Source organism: Salmo salar, chromosome ssa15, assembly GCF_905237065.1.
Source record: "Salmo salar chromosome ssa15, Ssal_v3.1, whole genome shotgun sequence".
Lineage (NCBI taxonomy): Eukaryota > Metazoa > Chordata > Actinopteri > Salmoniformes > Salmonidae > Salmo > Salmo salar.
The window spans coordinates 48,581,558-48,599,106 of NC_059456.1; the positions used below are offsets into that span (position 1 = coordinate 48,581,558).

General features: G+C 43.3%; 1 protein-coding gene across 1 annotated transcript in view; it reads left to right on the plus strand.

Moving 5' to 3' along the window:
- LOC106571664 (transmembrane protein 121) overlaps nucleotides 1-7,406 on the plus strand; it is a 58,392-nt gene extending 50,986 nt beyond the window's left edge. The window contains exon 2 of the mRNA XM_014144978.2: nucleotides 5,310-7,406. Coding sequence (XP_014000453.1) covers nucleotides 6,078-7,043 — 966 coding nt within the window. The 5' untranslated portion in view covers nucleotides 5,310-6,077 and the 3' untranslated portion in view covers nucleotides 7,044-7,406. The remainder of the gene's footprint in view (nucleotides 1-5,309) is intronic.
- Nucleotides 7,407-17,549: the final 10,143 nt, after the last annotated feature.

Consider the following 17,549-nt stretch of genomic DNA (forward strand, 5'->3'; position numbering starts at 1 on the left):
AAATACCTGTATTCAACATTCGTGACAGAGAAGGGACATTTAGTTGGGGGGTTTTCTATGTGAATGTGCTTGGCGTTGCCTAGACAATTGAGGCATTGTGACAAGGCTCTCCTCAAACAATTGGTCGTTACTTGTAACCACAGCCTATTTATACATTTTCTCTTCTTAAAATATGGATTTAAACCTAACCCTTACCACTGCTAACTGTATGCCTTACCCTAACCTTAAATTAAGACACAAACAAAAAGCACAAACATTAAGACACTAACAAAAAGCACATTTTTGTTTTCATACATTTTTACTATATAGCCAATTTTGACTTTGTGGCTGTGGTAACTACTGACCACCCAAACATTGGGCTTGCAGCCCAATTCAAGATGGCACCTGTGAGTTGGTCACACCTCCAACCACACCTATAGCTTCAGCCTTGAAGGCCTACTATTCAACAGGCAATTATCATCACAATACAGTGTGTTAACATATTCTTGGCCAGGTACATACAGTAACAAAATGATTTTCATAGTTTCATAATTCCATTTCTTTTAGGGGCAATGTCTCATTTAAAATGTAAGCTTTATCCTTTCATGGCAATGCATGCAGTCAGCTTCAGGAAGCACACATTTGTCTGACTGAATGTGTCCCTAATGATTTGTAGATCAATGTTGGTTAATACTGCTTGTTGAACATCCCTCCAGCATTAACACATTCGGATTTTCAAAAGCACATAGCAGCGTGGCCTTGTGTTTCTCCTAAACAGAAGTGAAACTACAGTACTGTCTGTATCACCAGATGGTATTTGCTTGAAGCTTCCTCTCACAAGTGGCAATCTACGTTTGTGTCCAACGCAGCTCTGAGTCTCAAAATATAGCGCTGAGATATTCTGTCTTGCAGTGTTAAACAAAGACAGAATGTTATTGGATGAGTAATGTAGGATATGTACAGTATATGCACTTCTATTCATTTTCTTGACCAAATCATTTCAATGTTGAACAACTTTGTTAAAGAGTAGGTCAGGTATATTTTGAATGCTGCATTGTACATGAAATTGAAACGCTACATACAATACATGACAAAATGTATATGGACACCTGCTCGTCGTGCATCTCATATCATTAATATGGAGTTGGTCCCCCCTTTGCTGATATAACAGCCTCCACTCTTCTGGGAAGGCTTTCCACTAGATGTTAGAACATTGCTGCAGGGACTTAATTCCATTCAGGCACAAGAACATTACTGAGGTTCCAGGACTGATGTTGGGCGATTAGGCCTGGCTCGCAGTCATCGTTCCAATTCATCCCAAAGGTGTTCAATGGGGTTGAGGTCAGTGCTCTGTGCAAGCCAGTCAGGTTCTTCCACACTGAACTCAAACCATTTCTCTATGGACCTCACTTTGTGTGCGGGGGCATTGTCATGCTGAAACAGGAAAGGGCAGAATCGTCTAGAATGTTATTGTATACTGTAGCTTAAGATTTCCCTTCACTGGAATTAAGGGACCTAGCCCAAACCATGAAAAACTGCCCCAGACTATTATTCCTCCACCAAACTTTGCAGTTGACACTATGCGTTCGGGCAGGTAGCATTCTCCTGGCTTTCGCCAAACCCAGATTCATCCTTCGGACTTCAAGATGGTGAAGCGTGATTCATCACTCCAGAGAACGTGTTTCCACTGTTCCAGAGTCCAATGGCAGCGTGCTTTACACCCCTCCAGCCGACGCTTGGCATTGCGCATGATGATCTTAAGCTTGTGTGCAGCTGCTCGGCCATGGAAACCCATTTCATGAAGCTCCCAACGAACAGTTATTGTGCTGATGTTGCTTCCAGGGGCAGTTTGGAACTTGGTAGTGAGTGTTGCAACTGAGGACAGATGATTTTTACGTGCTACGTGCTTCAGCATTCAGTGGTCCCATTCTGTAAGATTGTGTGGCCTACCACTTTGCGGCTGAGCCGTTGTTGCTCCTAGACATTTTCACTTCACAATAACAGCACTTACAGTTGACCGGGACAGCTCTAGCAGGGCAGAAATTTGACGAACTGACTTGTTGGAAAGGTGGCATCTTATGATGGTGCCACGTTGAAAGTCACTGAGCTCTTCAGTTAGGCCATTCTACTGCCAATGCTTGTCTATGGAGATTGCATGGCTGTGTGCTCGATTTTGTATACCCGTCACGACTGTCGAACGTAACAGTGTGACGACTGACGCTCCAATTAAAATGGAAGACATTTCTGCTCAATTAACCCGTTCCGTTTCTTCTCCCTTCTAACATTTATATGCTGGTGTGTTATTTATGGATAAAGCGAGCGAGATCGAGTGGCTGGCGCATGCTGGTAATGTTTAGCGCCCAGCGTAATTATTTTTTTACAAAGTGCAGTAAATGTCGGAGCAGACGGTTGACGAGTGCACCTGTGACCTCACCTGTCATAGCGCTCAACGTGCACGTCAATATGAATACTAAGCAGGTCAAACCACACACACCTTCAAACATCATTCAACAGAGTCAGAGGGAAAGCTTGATACATTATTGATATAACAAGTAACACTCTGCAGGATGGCTGAATGTTCTAACTTCATTGACTGGCATTGAGAATTCTGTTTTTAATTGAGAAAATACGTTTTCTCCTGTCTATGGAGGCATATTGGACATAGATAGACATATCCTGTCTATTTAACTTGTGAAAGTGTGTATTAAGAAGTCTATTCTATGATATTGTGTACCCACTTCTGATCACTTGGTATTAATGCAGATCCTGTGAATGATCTAGGGGTAAATGGGCCAAAGGTCCAAACAGTTATGAAGTTGTTGTATTACGAGCTATCATCTTTTATCACAATATGATAGGGGAGACTGAGGGCAATTGTGACAGTTTTTGTATTTTACTCTTTTGCTCAGAGACCACTTGAACTAGTCTAGTAACTTTTTATATATATATATATATATATATATATATATAAAAAGAAACTTACATCTGTCTCCTAATCATTCATACCATGTATATGTCTATACATAAGACGGTCAGCTCACAGTATTGATTTGAATCAGAAAATTCCGGAAGTCTGCTACATTTGCCCCGGTGCTAGGGGTAGCTGCAGTAGCTGGGGTCAAATGTAGCAACTAAAAAAAATATGAATTGTCTATTATCATAGACGTATGTAATGATTTTGAAAGAAATATGAGTATGTCTTTGTATGAAACCAATAATTATAGTAACACCCATTATTTTGCATGGTCATTCAGTTCCTCTCAAAACATCTGAATTCTCTGATGGCGCCCAGATTATATGTGTTTACAACTTCTTTGTCACTCTACAGGACCCCAAGGCTATTTAAAGTTATTATTTGTATAATTCATGTACAGTGCCTTCAGAAAGTATTCAGACCCCTTGACTTTTTCCACATGTTAGCCTTATTTTAAAATGTTATAAATTGTTTTTTTTCCCTCAATCTACACACAATATTCCATAATGACAAAGCTAACTGAAATATTACATTTACCTAAGTATTCAGACCCTTTACTCAGTACTTTGTTGAAGCACCTTTGGCAGCGATTACATCCTTGAGTCTTCTTGGGTATGACGCTACAAGCTTGGCACACCTGTATTTGGGGAGTTCTCCTATTCTTCTCTGTAGATCCTCTCAAGCTCTGTCAGGTTAGATGGGGAGCGTCGTGGCACAGCTATTTTCAGATCTCTCCAGAGAGGTTAGATCGGGCTCTGGCTGGGCCACTCGGGGACATTCAGAGACTTGTCCTAAAGCCACTCCTGCGTTGCCTTGGCTGTGTGCTTGGGGTTGTTGTCCTGTTGGAAGGTGTACATTCACCCCAGTCTGAGGTCCTGAGCTCTCTGGAGCAGATTTTCATCAAGGATCTCGCTGTACTTTGCTCCATTCATCTTTGCATCTATCCTGACTAGTATCACGGTCCCTGCCGCTCAAAAACATCACCACAGCATGATGCTGCCACCACCATGCTTTACCGTAGGGATGGTGCCAGGTTTCCTCCAGACTGAACTCTTTGGCCTGAATGCCAAGCGTCACATCTTGGTTTCATCAGACCAGAGAATCTTGTTTCTAATGGTCTGAGAGTCTTTAGGTGCCTTTTGCCAAACTCCAAGCGGGCTGTCATGTGCCTTTCACTGGAATGTTCTCCCATCTCCACAGAGGAACTCTAGAGTTCTGTCGGTGTGACCATCGGGTTCTTGGTCACCTCCCTGACCAAGGCCCTTCTCCCCCAATTGTTTGGATGGGCGGCCTGCCCTAAGACTCTTGGTAGTTTCAAACTTTTTCATTTAAGAATGATGGAGGCCACTGTGTTCTTGGGGACCTTCAATACTGCAGATATTTTTTCGTACCCTTCCCCAGATGTGTGCCTCAACACAATCCTGTATCGGGGCTCTACGGACAATTCCTTTGACCTCATGGCTTGGTTTTTGCTCTGACATGCACTGTCAACTGTTGGAACTTATATAGACAGGTGTGTGCCTTTCCAAATCATGTCCAATCAATTGAATTTACCACAGGTGGACTCCAAACAAGTTGTAGAAACATCTCAAGGATGATCAATGGAAACAGGATGCATCTGAGCTCATTTTCGAGTCTCATGGCAAAGGGTCTGAATACTTACATAAATAAGGTCTTTCATCAATTTTAGAATAAGGCTGTAACGTAACAAAATGTGGAAAAAGTCAAGGGGTCTGAATACTTTCCTAAGGCACTGTATAATTCATACAATCCTAAAGTTCAAATGACTTGTTATCATCATCATTTGGCTGCTTGGCTCAGGGTCATTTTACAATTGCCCCCAACCCAACAGCCATGACAAAACCTCATATGCCTAGCAAGAGACAACAATATTGACACATGTCATTCATGTCAATGTTTGGCCAACATATAGTGATGAAAATTATGCTAGACGAGAGAGAATCTAAATGGGTATGTACCGTGTGAGTTTTATCGCTCTAGCTTGTGTTACACTTGCCCCCTGTTACAATTTCCCCCAGTCTCCCCTGCCTGCCATTCTAAGTTATTTTAACTTGGACCAAGTCTTCAGGCACTCCCTATTACACAGTGAGATAGCGATGACAGACGGTCTAAAATGATCCTGAGTGGTGCAGCATCTTCCTCCCTTCCAACACTGTAACAAACAAGACCACATCTTAACCATACTGACACACTTCCAGGCTTCTAGCTTGTGGACAGCCTGCTGTCTTTGGCAATGAGCGCTGCATTATATAGCCCAGTTGCACTGACAGTTCTCTTTCTTTCTCCCTTTCCCTTTCCCCATCCCCCTCTCTACCTTTCACTCTCTCTCCCCCAGGCATTGGCGAGGCCGGCACGTGGCAGAGGGGCGAGAGGATGTTGTGTCTCTGGCCCAGTGTGAGAGCCTCCCTCCGGGGAAGCTGGTGTTGGACGCGGTGCCCAATGGGCCGCTGACCCCCCCCCCTTGTCTCTGTGATTTATGGCTACTGGGGATCTGGCCACTGCAGAATCCTCTTTCGCTTTCACATTCACATACACTGCACCAATGGACAGAGCCACACACACACACTGCACCACCTTCGCCAGTGCTGCCCCACAGGGTGATTCCGCCACACACTGAATAACAGAATCTCTCTCAGCCTCCACACTCACTGAGGGCCTGAGCAGCACAAACACACTGCTTTTCTCTACCCCATAGAACCTCACATTGCACTCTGTGTCCTATACATGCCCCTCACACACCCCTCTGTGTATCTTCCACTCCCGCTCAGTGTATGGATTAGCATCCCAGTATCAGTCATGAACCGTCAGCCATATAGCACCTCACTGTGGCGCCTGCTTTACTAGCAGAGGGGGATCAATGGAACTGCGCTGAGTGATGAGATGATGTTCCTGTGTTCGCATGGCCTGAGAAATGACCTACCAGCAGCCCTGCAAAGACTGACGACCCCCCCCCACAACTTCACTGTTTTTACTCACTGGACTGACTCTCAATAGATTAACTGTATGACTCACTGGTGTTCCCACAGGAACCCGTTCTTTTTCTAAACTCGGAAACCGTGAACTGGAGGTGAGAGCCAGAAGGCGGTCGGGTCCGGTCCTCGCCATGGTGTTGCCACCTCCGGACAAACGCCACGTGTGCCTGACCACCATCGTCATCATGACCAGCATGGCCTTCATGGACGCCTACCTGGTAGAGCAGAACGAGGGGCCCAGGAAGATCGGCGTGTGCATCATCGTGCTGGTCGGGGACATCTGCTTCCTCATCGTGCTGCGCTACGTGGCCGTATGGGTGGGCGCCGAGGTGCGCACGGCCCGCCGCGGCTACGCCATGATCCTCTGGTTCCTCTACATCTTTGTGCTGGAGATCAAGCTCTACTTCGTCTTCCAGAACTGCAAGGCGGATAGGAAGTCTCTGGAGACTGTGGCCCGGAAAGCCTTGACTCTTTTACTGTCCGTGTGCGTCCCAGGGCTTTACTTGGTTCTAGTGGCTCTGGACAACATGGAGTACGTGAAGACCTTCAGGAAGAAGGAGGACATGCGGGGGAGGCTCTTCTGGGTGGCTCTAGATCTTCTGGATCTTCTGGACATCCAGGCCAACCTGTGGGAGCCTCAGCGGACCGGACTGCCCATCTGGGCCGAGGGGCTGATGTTTTTCTACTGCTACATCCTCCTCCTCATCCTGCCCTGCGTCTCGCTCAGTGAGATCTCCATGCAAGGGGAGCACGTGTCGCCCCAGAAGATGATGCTCTATCCCATCCTCAGCCTAGTCACCATCAACGTGGTCACCATCCTGATCCGTGGGGTTAACATGGTCCTGTTCCAGGACAGTAGAGTCTCGACCATCTTCGTGGGCAAGAACGTGGTGGCGATCGCTACGAAGGCGTCCACGTTCCTGGAGTACCGGCGTCAAGTGAAGGAGTTCCCTCAACCGCAGAACACCATGGCGTTGGAGCTGCAGCAGAACTCGGTGTGCCACGGACATGCGCGCCACACATCGCACACGCAGACCCTGCCCAACTCCACCAACCTGCCCCACGAACCCTCGCCAGCTCGTGACATAGACACATGACCGCCAGACACATGAGCCACTCCACCGTTGTGATCAGTGACTAACCAAAACCCTAAGTTCTGGTTGGACTTGTTCTATCTATCCAGCCGTGGAGAGGTTGGTGTTAAGAGAGAAATGGGTTTCAAGACAGGATTGTATTGTTCTTCCTGTCATACAACTGTGAACAACTGTGGATATAACAACTAGAGGGATATTTATAGCCTAGACTGTCTGTTGGAGAAGGAGAAAGATTCACTTTCTTGATTCTGAAAAGAAGGAACTGACATGGTTTTTATTGAATTGTGTATCGAATTGTGTTTTTAAATTAACCGTTTTAAAACTTTATTAATAATATCGGACAATCTCCATATTCTGCAGCTCAGTGATGTACGTATGTTGTGAAACAGTAAATTGGAAAACGTGTTCCTCCCTGAATATATATATATATATATATATGGGATTTTTTTCAAATGCCCCTTTTTGACCGTCCATTGCGTGGCTTTTATTCTTTGTGGTCCTTAGAAACGGAGGTACACCACTCGCTCCGAAGAAGCACTCCAGTTGAAGTGGAGAAAGAGATGATGGAGAGAAAATGAAGGAGAAAGGGTTAATAAGAAGGTTTGTTTGAGCCGTGGTGGGGGGGGGATGGGTGGCAATAGAAGAGTGAAATTTAGCCTCTGCTTAGTTCTGCTGAGAAAGGAGCCTGCTGCCTCTGTCAGTGTGATGTTTTATGACCAAATGTCTGATAAAAAGCACCAGAGCTCAGCACTATACACTCCACTCAAGGCAGCCAACTCTCTGTGTGTCTGTGTGTGTGTGTGTGTGTGTGTGTGTGTGTGTGTGTGTGTGTGTGACTTAAATGTGTGTGGGCGGATGGGGGGGATTCGTGTGAAACTGTATTTTGATGTACTGTAAGCGTGTGGCTTAAAAAATGTGGGTGTGAAAGAAACAGCAAAGGGGAGAAGAGATGTGTTCATGTCAGAGAAACAGAAGGGAAAAAGATCATGTTGATTTCCCTTACTGTACAGCCTTGAAGTCAAAGAATGCAGAGAAGCGCAAACATGGCCTCGTTGACCAACGTTAAAATATAAATGTACAATCCAACCTGAAAACTGCAAACTATTTCTACTTAACTGATGAAGTGAGTGTTAAAGTATTATTCATATGATTAATATTATTATTATGTACATTCTTTACAAAAACGTTACGTTGGAGGCAGGTAATGTTTTAATAAAAGTATCCAAAGAATGTGAGAGATTTGTCTTTCTCTTAAACCACAATCTCTGACTTGGAGGCTACATAACCGAGGACGTGTTGTAGTACTCAGCATTATACAGAAGAGGAATTTAACCTTGAAAAAGCCAGGTTAAAAAGGATCCAAAATGTACTTTTGTCTACAAGAAAATTAATTAATTCACTATTCAGTTTTTCTAAAGAAAACCGATGTCAAAAAAAATAATTGACAACTCCACTGAATGCACTTTTTCCAAATAGCACTTTCATATTTTTCTAACCCCCCTCATGTTGTATTCTATCTTTTCTCCTATTGTCTGAACTCTTCCATGGCCCCTGTCAAATCTCACTTCAAACGCTATGTGAACTCTGACGTTGCCATGGAAACATTGTTACATGGGCCAACCCTGGCATTACAGAGAGAGTTCAGCCATGTGAACAATGTACTATTATGTAACCGGAATGATCCATGCACAGGTCAACTACAGGTAACAGCACTCCAAGACACAATGGAGAATCCTCAGGGCCCTTTGACCCCATCAACAATAACTGACTGGAACTCAGTGACAGTACCCTTTAACCTACAGAAAGAAAAGAAAGGCGGCACCTGACGACAGCAAATGGAAGAATGACAATTCTCTTCCATTCTTTGAAAATGAGCAGTGCCCTTTCAAATTTACAGTGTTGCTTTAAGATTAAAGAGGATACATGCCAGAAATACTGTTGTGAAGATCATTCAGCTTACTAGAAGGTATAAATATGGGTTTGTTACATCTAAGCCTTGCTCTCAGTGTGTCTCCAGCTCAGGGCACAGTTGTTCCAATAACACACAACACCATGTTAACACCACCACAGATTGACAAGATTGTTTCAAAAAATCTTGGCAGAGGGGAGAGAAAGTAAATGGCAAACTTGGAAATAGGAATAAATTACCTGTAGCCGCCTCAGCAAGAGCTCACCTTAGCGAGAACTCTTGCAGGGCGAGACTCATTCACAAATCAACCAGAGCCTGTGCATCAGGAAATTAATTGTGTTCCCTCCATATGTAATAAGGTTTTTGAAAGCACTTTCTATCTCTACCTACCTGTGATTTATTTTGCATCCATAACTTTGTGAAATATTCAATTTCGACAACATTAATTCAGGACGGCATGCATAGAGGAGATAAGGGGACTCAGGTGAGCTACTGTAGTGCGGGTGTTGTAGGTGTTGACCAACCTTGCTGACTCGGCTGTTTCTCCAATCTCCATGCGGCTGGTCTATCCTCTGCTCTACTACGCCCCAAACCCTTGAATCACTTAGCCAGCCACGCTAGCTGCCCTGAGCCCAATACCACTTCCCACTGTGTGAGAAGGAGCCCCATCTATATGGAAATACAGGTACTGGAGCTCTGCCTCTGGTGGGTACATGTCATTCACGCTTTTGCCACTAGAGACCTCATCAACAAATTGAGAGAAAGGGTGGGTTATTCCAAATGACGCCTTGTTCTTTTTATAGTGCACACATATTTTGACCAGGGTAATAACACACGCACAAGGGAAATAAACAACACTGTCACCGAAAAGTTTTCAAAATACATCAAGACTTTACCACCTCACCCAACACAACACACCTTTTCCTGTAGGCCTAGTCAGAAGCCATTTCTCATTTTCAATGCCTTTCTCTGTAGCCTAAACCAATCAAAAAATGCTCAAATCCCCGTGAGCGACACAACACATAACTATAACACTAAAGAAATGTATACTGAAGCAAACATTTCACCCACCTTTCAGATCAAATATCTGCATATCTTTCTGTCCTATCCATCCAAATGAAATAACTCCATGTGCCCGCTTGGCTTTCGTCTTCATACATTTTCACTCAAAATGCAAAGCACACTACTAGAACTCTGCCCAGACATTCCGTCTAACCTTGCAGAAACTGCTGGAGTTCATGACTCAAGATTAGTTCCTTTCTCTAGGTCGGTATGTCAGATTAGCTCAAGCGCCAATTTCTCAGCCTCTGGGTTTCACAGAAACACAACACTTTTAAATGAATGATGTGACAAATGTTCCTAACAAGTGGCTATGGATGAAATGCATCAAAATATATTTTCAAAACATGGAAAAATAGACTAAAATGTATATATTTCTTCAACTGCAACAGAGGGCACCCTAGCAGTGGAGGTTTTAGTGAGGTGGCAACAATGTTGAGCATATTTTCTTGCCCAGAGTGAGGCTTTTATTTGTAAGTGGAGATACTAGCCAGCGACTGTACAATACTTACAAATAAAAATAGAAACACAGGAGTATACTACAAAGCAGGTTCAATGACTTAGCCAGCTAACATCAACAGACAGCCAGAAATAACTATAGATTTTCTGGTTCATTAAGAAAGCTAAACTTGGTTGTTCAGATAATTAGACCATGCCCATTTCATTCTTATCTTTCTGTATCAGTCGTTCATTCTAAATGTTCCATTGCCATACTGGCTGGCAAAATTCTTATCCCTTGCTTGCTAGCTAGCCAACTACGGCTAACTTACAGTCACGTCAAACAGTGCAGACAGAATAACGGCAAAGTAGCTGCATTTGTTTAAGCTGTTTTCTAGTGACATTTGGATACATCCGTAACAATGAGCTAATAAGTAGCGATTTCTCCTGGCATATAAAATGTACTCTCTCATCAGGAAACAGTTGTTCAGAGGAGCTAGCCAACTTCAAACTGAAGCTGGAAAGACTGCAAACTAGCTGTACTTTGTTTCGTTTTTACCTTTTTTTCCATTTCCATTTCTTTGTATATATCCATAAAAAGGATGCCAACTGATTCATGATTTCGACTGCCTGCCTGCCTGTCTGTCTGTCTGTCTGTCTGTCTGTCTTGTCTACACTACCGACCCCTACACGTTCATTACTATGGGACAGCTGGACTGGAAGTCGAATTTCAATATTAAAATAATGTAGCAAATGTTGGAGAGACAGACAGCAAGGTCTATACAAATCTCCCCGCTGTTGAAAACTAAATGTTAGTCTAAAAGAAATGAAAGATAATGTCTAGATGCTTTTATAGTGGCGATCAAGTTGATAACTTGCCTGGATGGGCTGATGAGACAGTGGATTGCGCAGTCAGATGGAACAGTGTAAATAGTCATTTTAACGTCATAGATTTAGCCAGTGGTAACTTGTGGAATAGACACCTGCTGGAATGCGGTTTTAACGAATCCGCATTCAGGATTAGACCCACCCGTTGTATAAACGATGATTAATTAAAAAAACAAAGGCAATAATTGTTTTATCAGTAAGAAGTGGTCTTTTGATTGGTATAGTTATTGTTATATTTTCTCACAAGCCTTTGATTAGATTTGTATTGGGAGTACATTGTAACATTTGTTACAATGAACCCTTAACCTAAAAGGCAATGGTATTTAGACACATTCACATAATGAAATAAACTGTCACTTCTTTACATCAAGTTTGCCAATACAACTAAGATAATACCTTAGAAAAAGTATATTCATATTCAAGTCATATTCATACTTTTGAATTCTAAAAGTATATTTTTGATTACTCTGTTTTAGGGTAATATTACATGCCTAAAAGATAACATGAAAATATTTTTATATCAGATTCAAATCAGAGAAGATTTCAATTACCTCTAATTTTTGCCATTGAAGACCGTGTAATAATTAACCCTGCAGCCTGTTACAATTATCCCCGTGAGAAATACATGGGGGGCATTTTACCACCACCTTTGGTTGAATTGTAAATGACTGGTATGGCCTAGAAATGTTGTTACAGTGTGTAATGGTGGCTAACACCGTACCCAAACCGGCGTGCACCATCGTGTGCAAATAGATTTTGTCCCCCCACACCAAACGTGATCACGACACGTAGGTTGAAATATCAAAACAAACTCTGAACCAATTATATTAATTTGGGGACAGGTCAAAAAGCATTAAACATGTATGGCAATTTAGCTAGCTAGCTTGCAGTTGCTAGCTAATTTGTCCTATTTAGCTAGCTTGCTGTTGCTTGCTAATTCAAATGGGAAATAAACGTTGACTTGTTATTCTACCTGAAATGCACAAGGTCGTCTACTCCGACAATTATTCCACACATAAAATGGTCAACCGAATCCTTTCTAGTTATCTCTCATTCTAGAACTGACTTCTATTTAAGTACTTGGCAACGCAGATGCTCGTTGGCGCACGCGAGCAGTGTGGGTGCAATAATTGAATACATGTATGTTTACATTTATTTTGCAACTTGTCTTTACAAGATTTGACTTCACGCTGACCACCACAGTCAATGCACCGGCCCCTCTCTACGATTCGGGCGAGGATCCTGTCCTGAATGCACCCACAATCTCTTCCTCTCAAGTCGTTGCCCCTGTGGTCTGGGATGTGGACATTCGCCAGGCTCTGGAGAGGGAGCCCACACTCACTACCTGTCCTCATGAGCGCATCTACGTTCCCAAAGGGATAAGGGATCAGCTGCTGACCTGGGCACACGGCTGTTGTCCCTGTACAACCAGGTATATCTCGTACTCCTCAATCTATCTCTGAGTAGTATTGGTGGTCTACCTTGGCGCAGGACGTTATTCGTTACTTCAACTCCTGTTCCGTATGTGCTCAAACCAAATCCCCCCGGCACGCTCCAGCAAGGAAACTCCTTCCCGTGCCTCAGCGTCCCTGGTCTCATCTATCCATTGACTTTGTCACTGATCTCCCCTCCTCTGACGGGTTCACCACCATTTTGGTGGGTGTGGATAGATTTTCCAAATCCTGTCATTTCATCCTTTTCTCTGGTCTGCCTACTGCTCTCCAGGTCGCTGAGGCACTATTCCAGCAGGTCTTCCGGCATTATGACACCAGACCGAAGCTCCTGCGGTGGATGAGTGGTTCAGGTGTGCAGAAGACGTGTGGAGCGACGCTCACGTGAGACTCCAGCGCGCCGTCCACCGTCAGAAGGAGCAGGCAGACCGCCACCGCAGTGCAACCCCTGTGTTCCATCCTGGGGATCGTGTCTGGCTCTCTACCAGAAACCTCCCACACCGCCTGCCCTGCAAGAAGCTGAGCCCCTGGTTTGTGGGGCCGTTCAACGTTCTCCGGAGGGTCAGTCCGCCTATGTCGTCAGATCCCTACTGGACTCCCAACGTCGTGGGGGTTGGCTTCAGTACCTGGTGGACTTGGAGGGGCACGGCCCAGAGGAGCGGTATTGAGTTCCGGTGGAGGACATTCTGGATCCCAACATCATCAATGATTTCTATCTTCGCCCCCAGGATCGGCCCGCTCCTCGTCCTCGGGGCCATCCCTCTGGTCGGGTCCGTCCTGCAGATGGAGCCATGTGTCGGAGGGGAGGCTACTGTCACGTCTACTCCTCCCATCCGGCGTTCGACGTTGCCGGTTTACTAATCACCAGTCCTGGCAACCATTACACACACCTGTCATCAATCATTACGCGCACTTGCGCATCATTGTGAGGCACACCTGGACTCCATTACCTTCCCTTTATCTGGCACACCCTTAGGTTCATTCCCCAGGCAGTAGTATTTCACTTCAAGACGCTACTCCTATGTAGTGGCGTTCCATGTTCTTTGTTGTATTTAACTTACCACCTGCTTCTCAACTCCCAGCGTCTACGTTACAATATTTGACATTCTTCAAAGTAGCCACCCTTTGCCTTGACAGCTTTGCACACTCTTGGCATTCTCTCAACCACCTGGAATGCATTTCAATTAACAGGTGTGGCTTGTTAAGTTAATTTGTGGAATTTCTTTCCTCAATGCATTTGAGCCAATCAGTTGGGTTGTGACAAGGTAGGAAGTATACAGAATATAGCCCTATTTGGTAAAAGACCAAGTCCATATTATGGCAAGAACAGCTCAAATAAGCAAAGAGAAACAACAGTCCATCATTACTTTAAGACATGAAGGTCAGTCAATCTAGAAACCATCAAGCGCTATGATGAAACTGGCTCTCATGAGGACCGCCACAGGAAAGGAAGACCCAGGTTGTGGGTTGGAGAAAGCTTTCAGCATTCCCTTTGAATACGTTAATCATTGCTTTAAGCCACACCCCGAAACCTACCTCAGTCTGTTCAAGAACATTGATGAAAATTTGCAAAGTTGCGTAAAGGTTTGAACTGAACGACACTTATCCCCAAAACGTTCTTCAAACTGAACGGACAGGTAGTGATGGCTTCCAGATTGGTTTCCAGAAGAATCTGTATTATTCATCTGTATTATAGGTGTGGCTAAGAAGTGACCTGGGCGAAGCCCAAAGCCTATATACATCTCAAGGAACCATGGAACACGTTTTCTGTTGCAGGACAGTTTAAAAACGTTTTCTGTTACGTGCCCTAATACAATCGAACTCGGAGAGTCACACTGCACTATGATCTATTAGCCTATTAATTCAGTGTCATGGTAATTTCTCCCTGCATGTGGGATCTAAATGCCTAAATTGGAATGTCATAAACACAAATAAGAATTAATATGGTATGTGTCTCTGTTAATCTATCTTTAATAAATCTGCTTTTCAAAATGGGTGCCACAATCACTGACCTCAACTTTTTAATGTAATCTAAATGCAAGGTTCCCAGACAGTTTTAGAAGGCGCATGAAGGTCAAATTGGAATTTTAAATGGAACAGTATTCAGACCCAGAGACACTTAGGAATTTTTGGAGGTAGTCGAGAGACCTTGAAGGTGCCAGAAAGAGCATTGTTCAGAATACTGAGTGAGATATTGGAAGAACGGTTAAGTCCCTGAGAGAAAATGTACCCTTCTGTCCTTATTTGAACATCAAAGAAAAAATGTATAGTTCAAAGTCTGCTCTGTAAAATAATTATTGGGGTTGACATTTATATTAGTAGTTGAAGTAGTATCAAATATATTTATAAAGCCCTTCTTACATCAGCTGATGTCACAAAGTGCTGTACAGAAACCCAGCCTAAAACCCCAAACAGCAAGCAATGCAGGTGTAGAAGCACGGTGGCTAGGAAAAACTCCCTAGAAAGGCCAGAAATTAGGAAGAAACCTAGAGAGGAACCAGGCTATGCGGGGTGGCCAGTCCTCTTCTGACTGTGCCAGGTGGATATTATAACAGAACATGGCCAAGATGTTCAAATGTTCATAGATGACCAGCAGGGTCAAATAATAATAATCACAGTGGTTGTCGAGGGTGCAACAGGTCAGTACCTCAGGAGTAAATGTCAGTTGGCTTTTCATAGCCAATCATTCAGAGTATCTCTACCGCTCCTGCTGTCTCTAGAGAGTTGAAAACAGCAGGTCTGGGACAGGTAGTAGTATTAGGTTTCATTGGTTTCTCGCGGTCATAGACTGAATTATAAACCAATTTACAATCATACAATTATCAAATAGTAAAATCCTAAACTATCAAAACACTTAATATAATACAGCGTTAAATATGCAATATACTGTACGCAAAACGACAATACTACAACAACAAGGTTTGGGGTGGAGGTTTAGAAAATACATATTTAGAGTTCTTAGGAAGGCATTTCTAAGGCCCCTGGGCTATATGGTGTGCATTGATCAGTTTAGTAAAGTATGGAATGGAATTTACAATCTGTTACGGATTAATTTCTATTAATGTAAAGATTTATATAAAACAAAACTTATATCTAATACAAAAAAAACAGGATTGAGGAAAGTTTCAAACCATATCCTCTGCAAAAAACGATATGCTGTATGTTGTGAAACAGATACCTGGAGGTATCCATTCTTTTTTTCTACTCTCTGACTAGGTTTTCTATACACTACCGGTCAAAAGTTTTAGAACACCTACTCTTTCTAGGGTTTTTCTTTACTTTTTTACTATTTTCTACATTGTAGAATAATATTGAAGACATCAAAACTATGAAATAACACATATGGAATCACGTAGTAACCAAAAAAGTGTTAAACAAATCAAAATATATTTTATATTTGTAACGCCCTGGCCATAGAGAGGGGTTTTTTGTTCTTTATTTTGGTTAGGCCAGGGTGTTACATTGGGTGGGCGTTCTATGTTCCTTTCTCTATGTTTTGTATTTCTTTGTTTTGGGCCGTGTGTGGCACAGCTGAAGCTCGTTGTTGCTGATTGGGAGTCACACATAAGGAGCATGTTTTTCCTTTGGGTTTTGTGGGTAATTGTTTCTGTTTAGTGTTTGCACCTGACAGGACTGTTTGGTTGTCAGTTTCTTGTTTTTGTCTAACGTGTTCTTTCTTTAATAAATTCCTAAGGATGAACACATCCTCCGCTGCACCTTGGTCTCATTTGAACGACGGCCGTTACAATATTTGAGATTCTTCAAAGTAGCCAGCCTTTGGCTTGATGACAGCTTTGCACACTCTTGGCATTCTCTCAACCAGCTTCAGGTGCCTTGTTAAAAGTTCATTTGTGGAATTTCTTTCCTCCTTAATTATTTCAGTCAATCAGTTGTGTTGTGACAAGGTAGGGGTGGTATACAGAAGATAGCCCTATTTGGTAAAAGACCAAGTCCATATTATGGCAAGAACAGCTCAAATAAGCAAAGAAAAACGACAGTCCATCATTACTTTAAGACATGAAGGTCAGTCAATATGGAACATTTCAAGAACTTCGAAAGTTTCTTCAAGTGCAGTCGCAAAAACCAAGTGTTATGATGAAACTGGCTCTCATGAGGACCGCCACAGGAATGGAAGACCAATAGTTACCTCTGCTGCAGAGGATACATTCATTAGCGTTACCAGCCTCAGAAATTGCAGCCCAAATAAATGCTTCACAAAATCTAATCTAATTTTATTGGTCACATGCAGATGTTATTGCAATTGTAGCGAAATGCTTGTGTTCTAAAGAACTTTCTTCTGAAACTCGTCAGTCTATTCTTGTACTGAGAAATTAAGGCTATTCCATGCGAGAAATTGCCAAGAAACTGAAGATCTCGTACACTGCTGTATACTACTCCCTTCACAGAACAGCGCTAATTGGCTCTAACCAAAATAGAAAGAGGAGTGGGAGGCCCCGGTGCACAACTGAGCAAGAGGACAAGTACATTAGAGTGTCTAGTTTTAGAAACAGACACCTCACAATTCCTCAACTGGCAGCTTCATTAAATAGTCCCTGCAAAACACCAGTCTCAAAGTCAACAGTGAAGAGGCGACTCCGGGATGCTGTCCTTCTAGGCAGAGTCCAGTGTCCTCTGTCCAGTGTTTGTGTTCTTTTGCCTATCTTAATCTTTTCTTTTTATTGACCAGTCTGATATATGGCTTTTTCTTTGCAACTCTGCCTAGAAGGCTAGCATCCCAGAGTCGCCTCTACACTGTGGACGTTG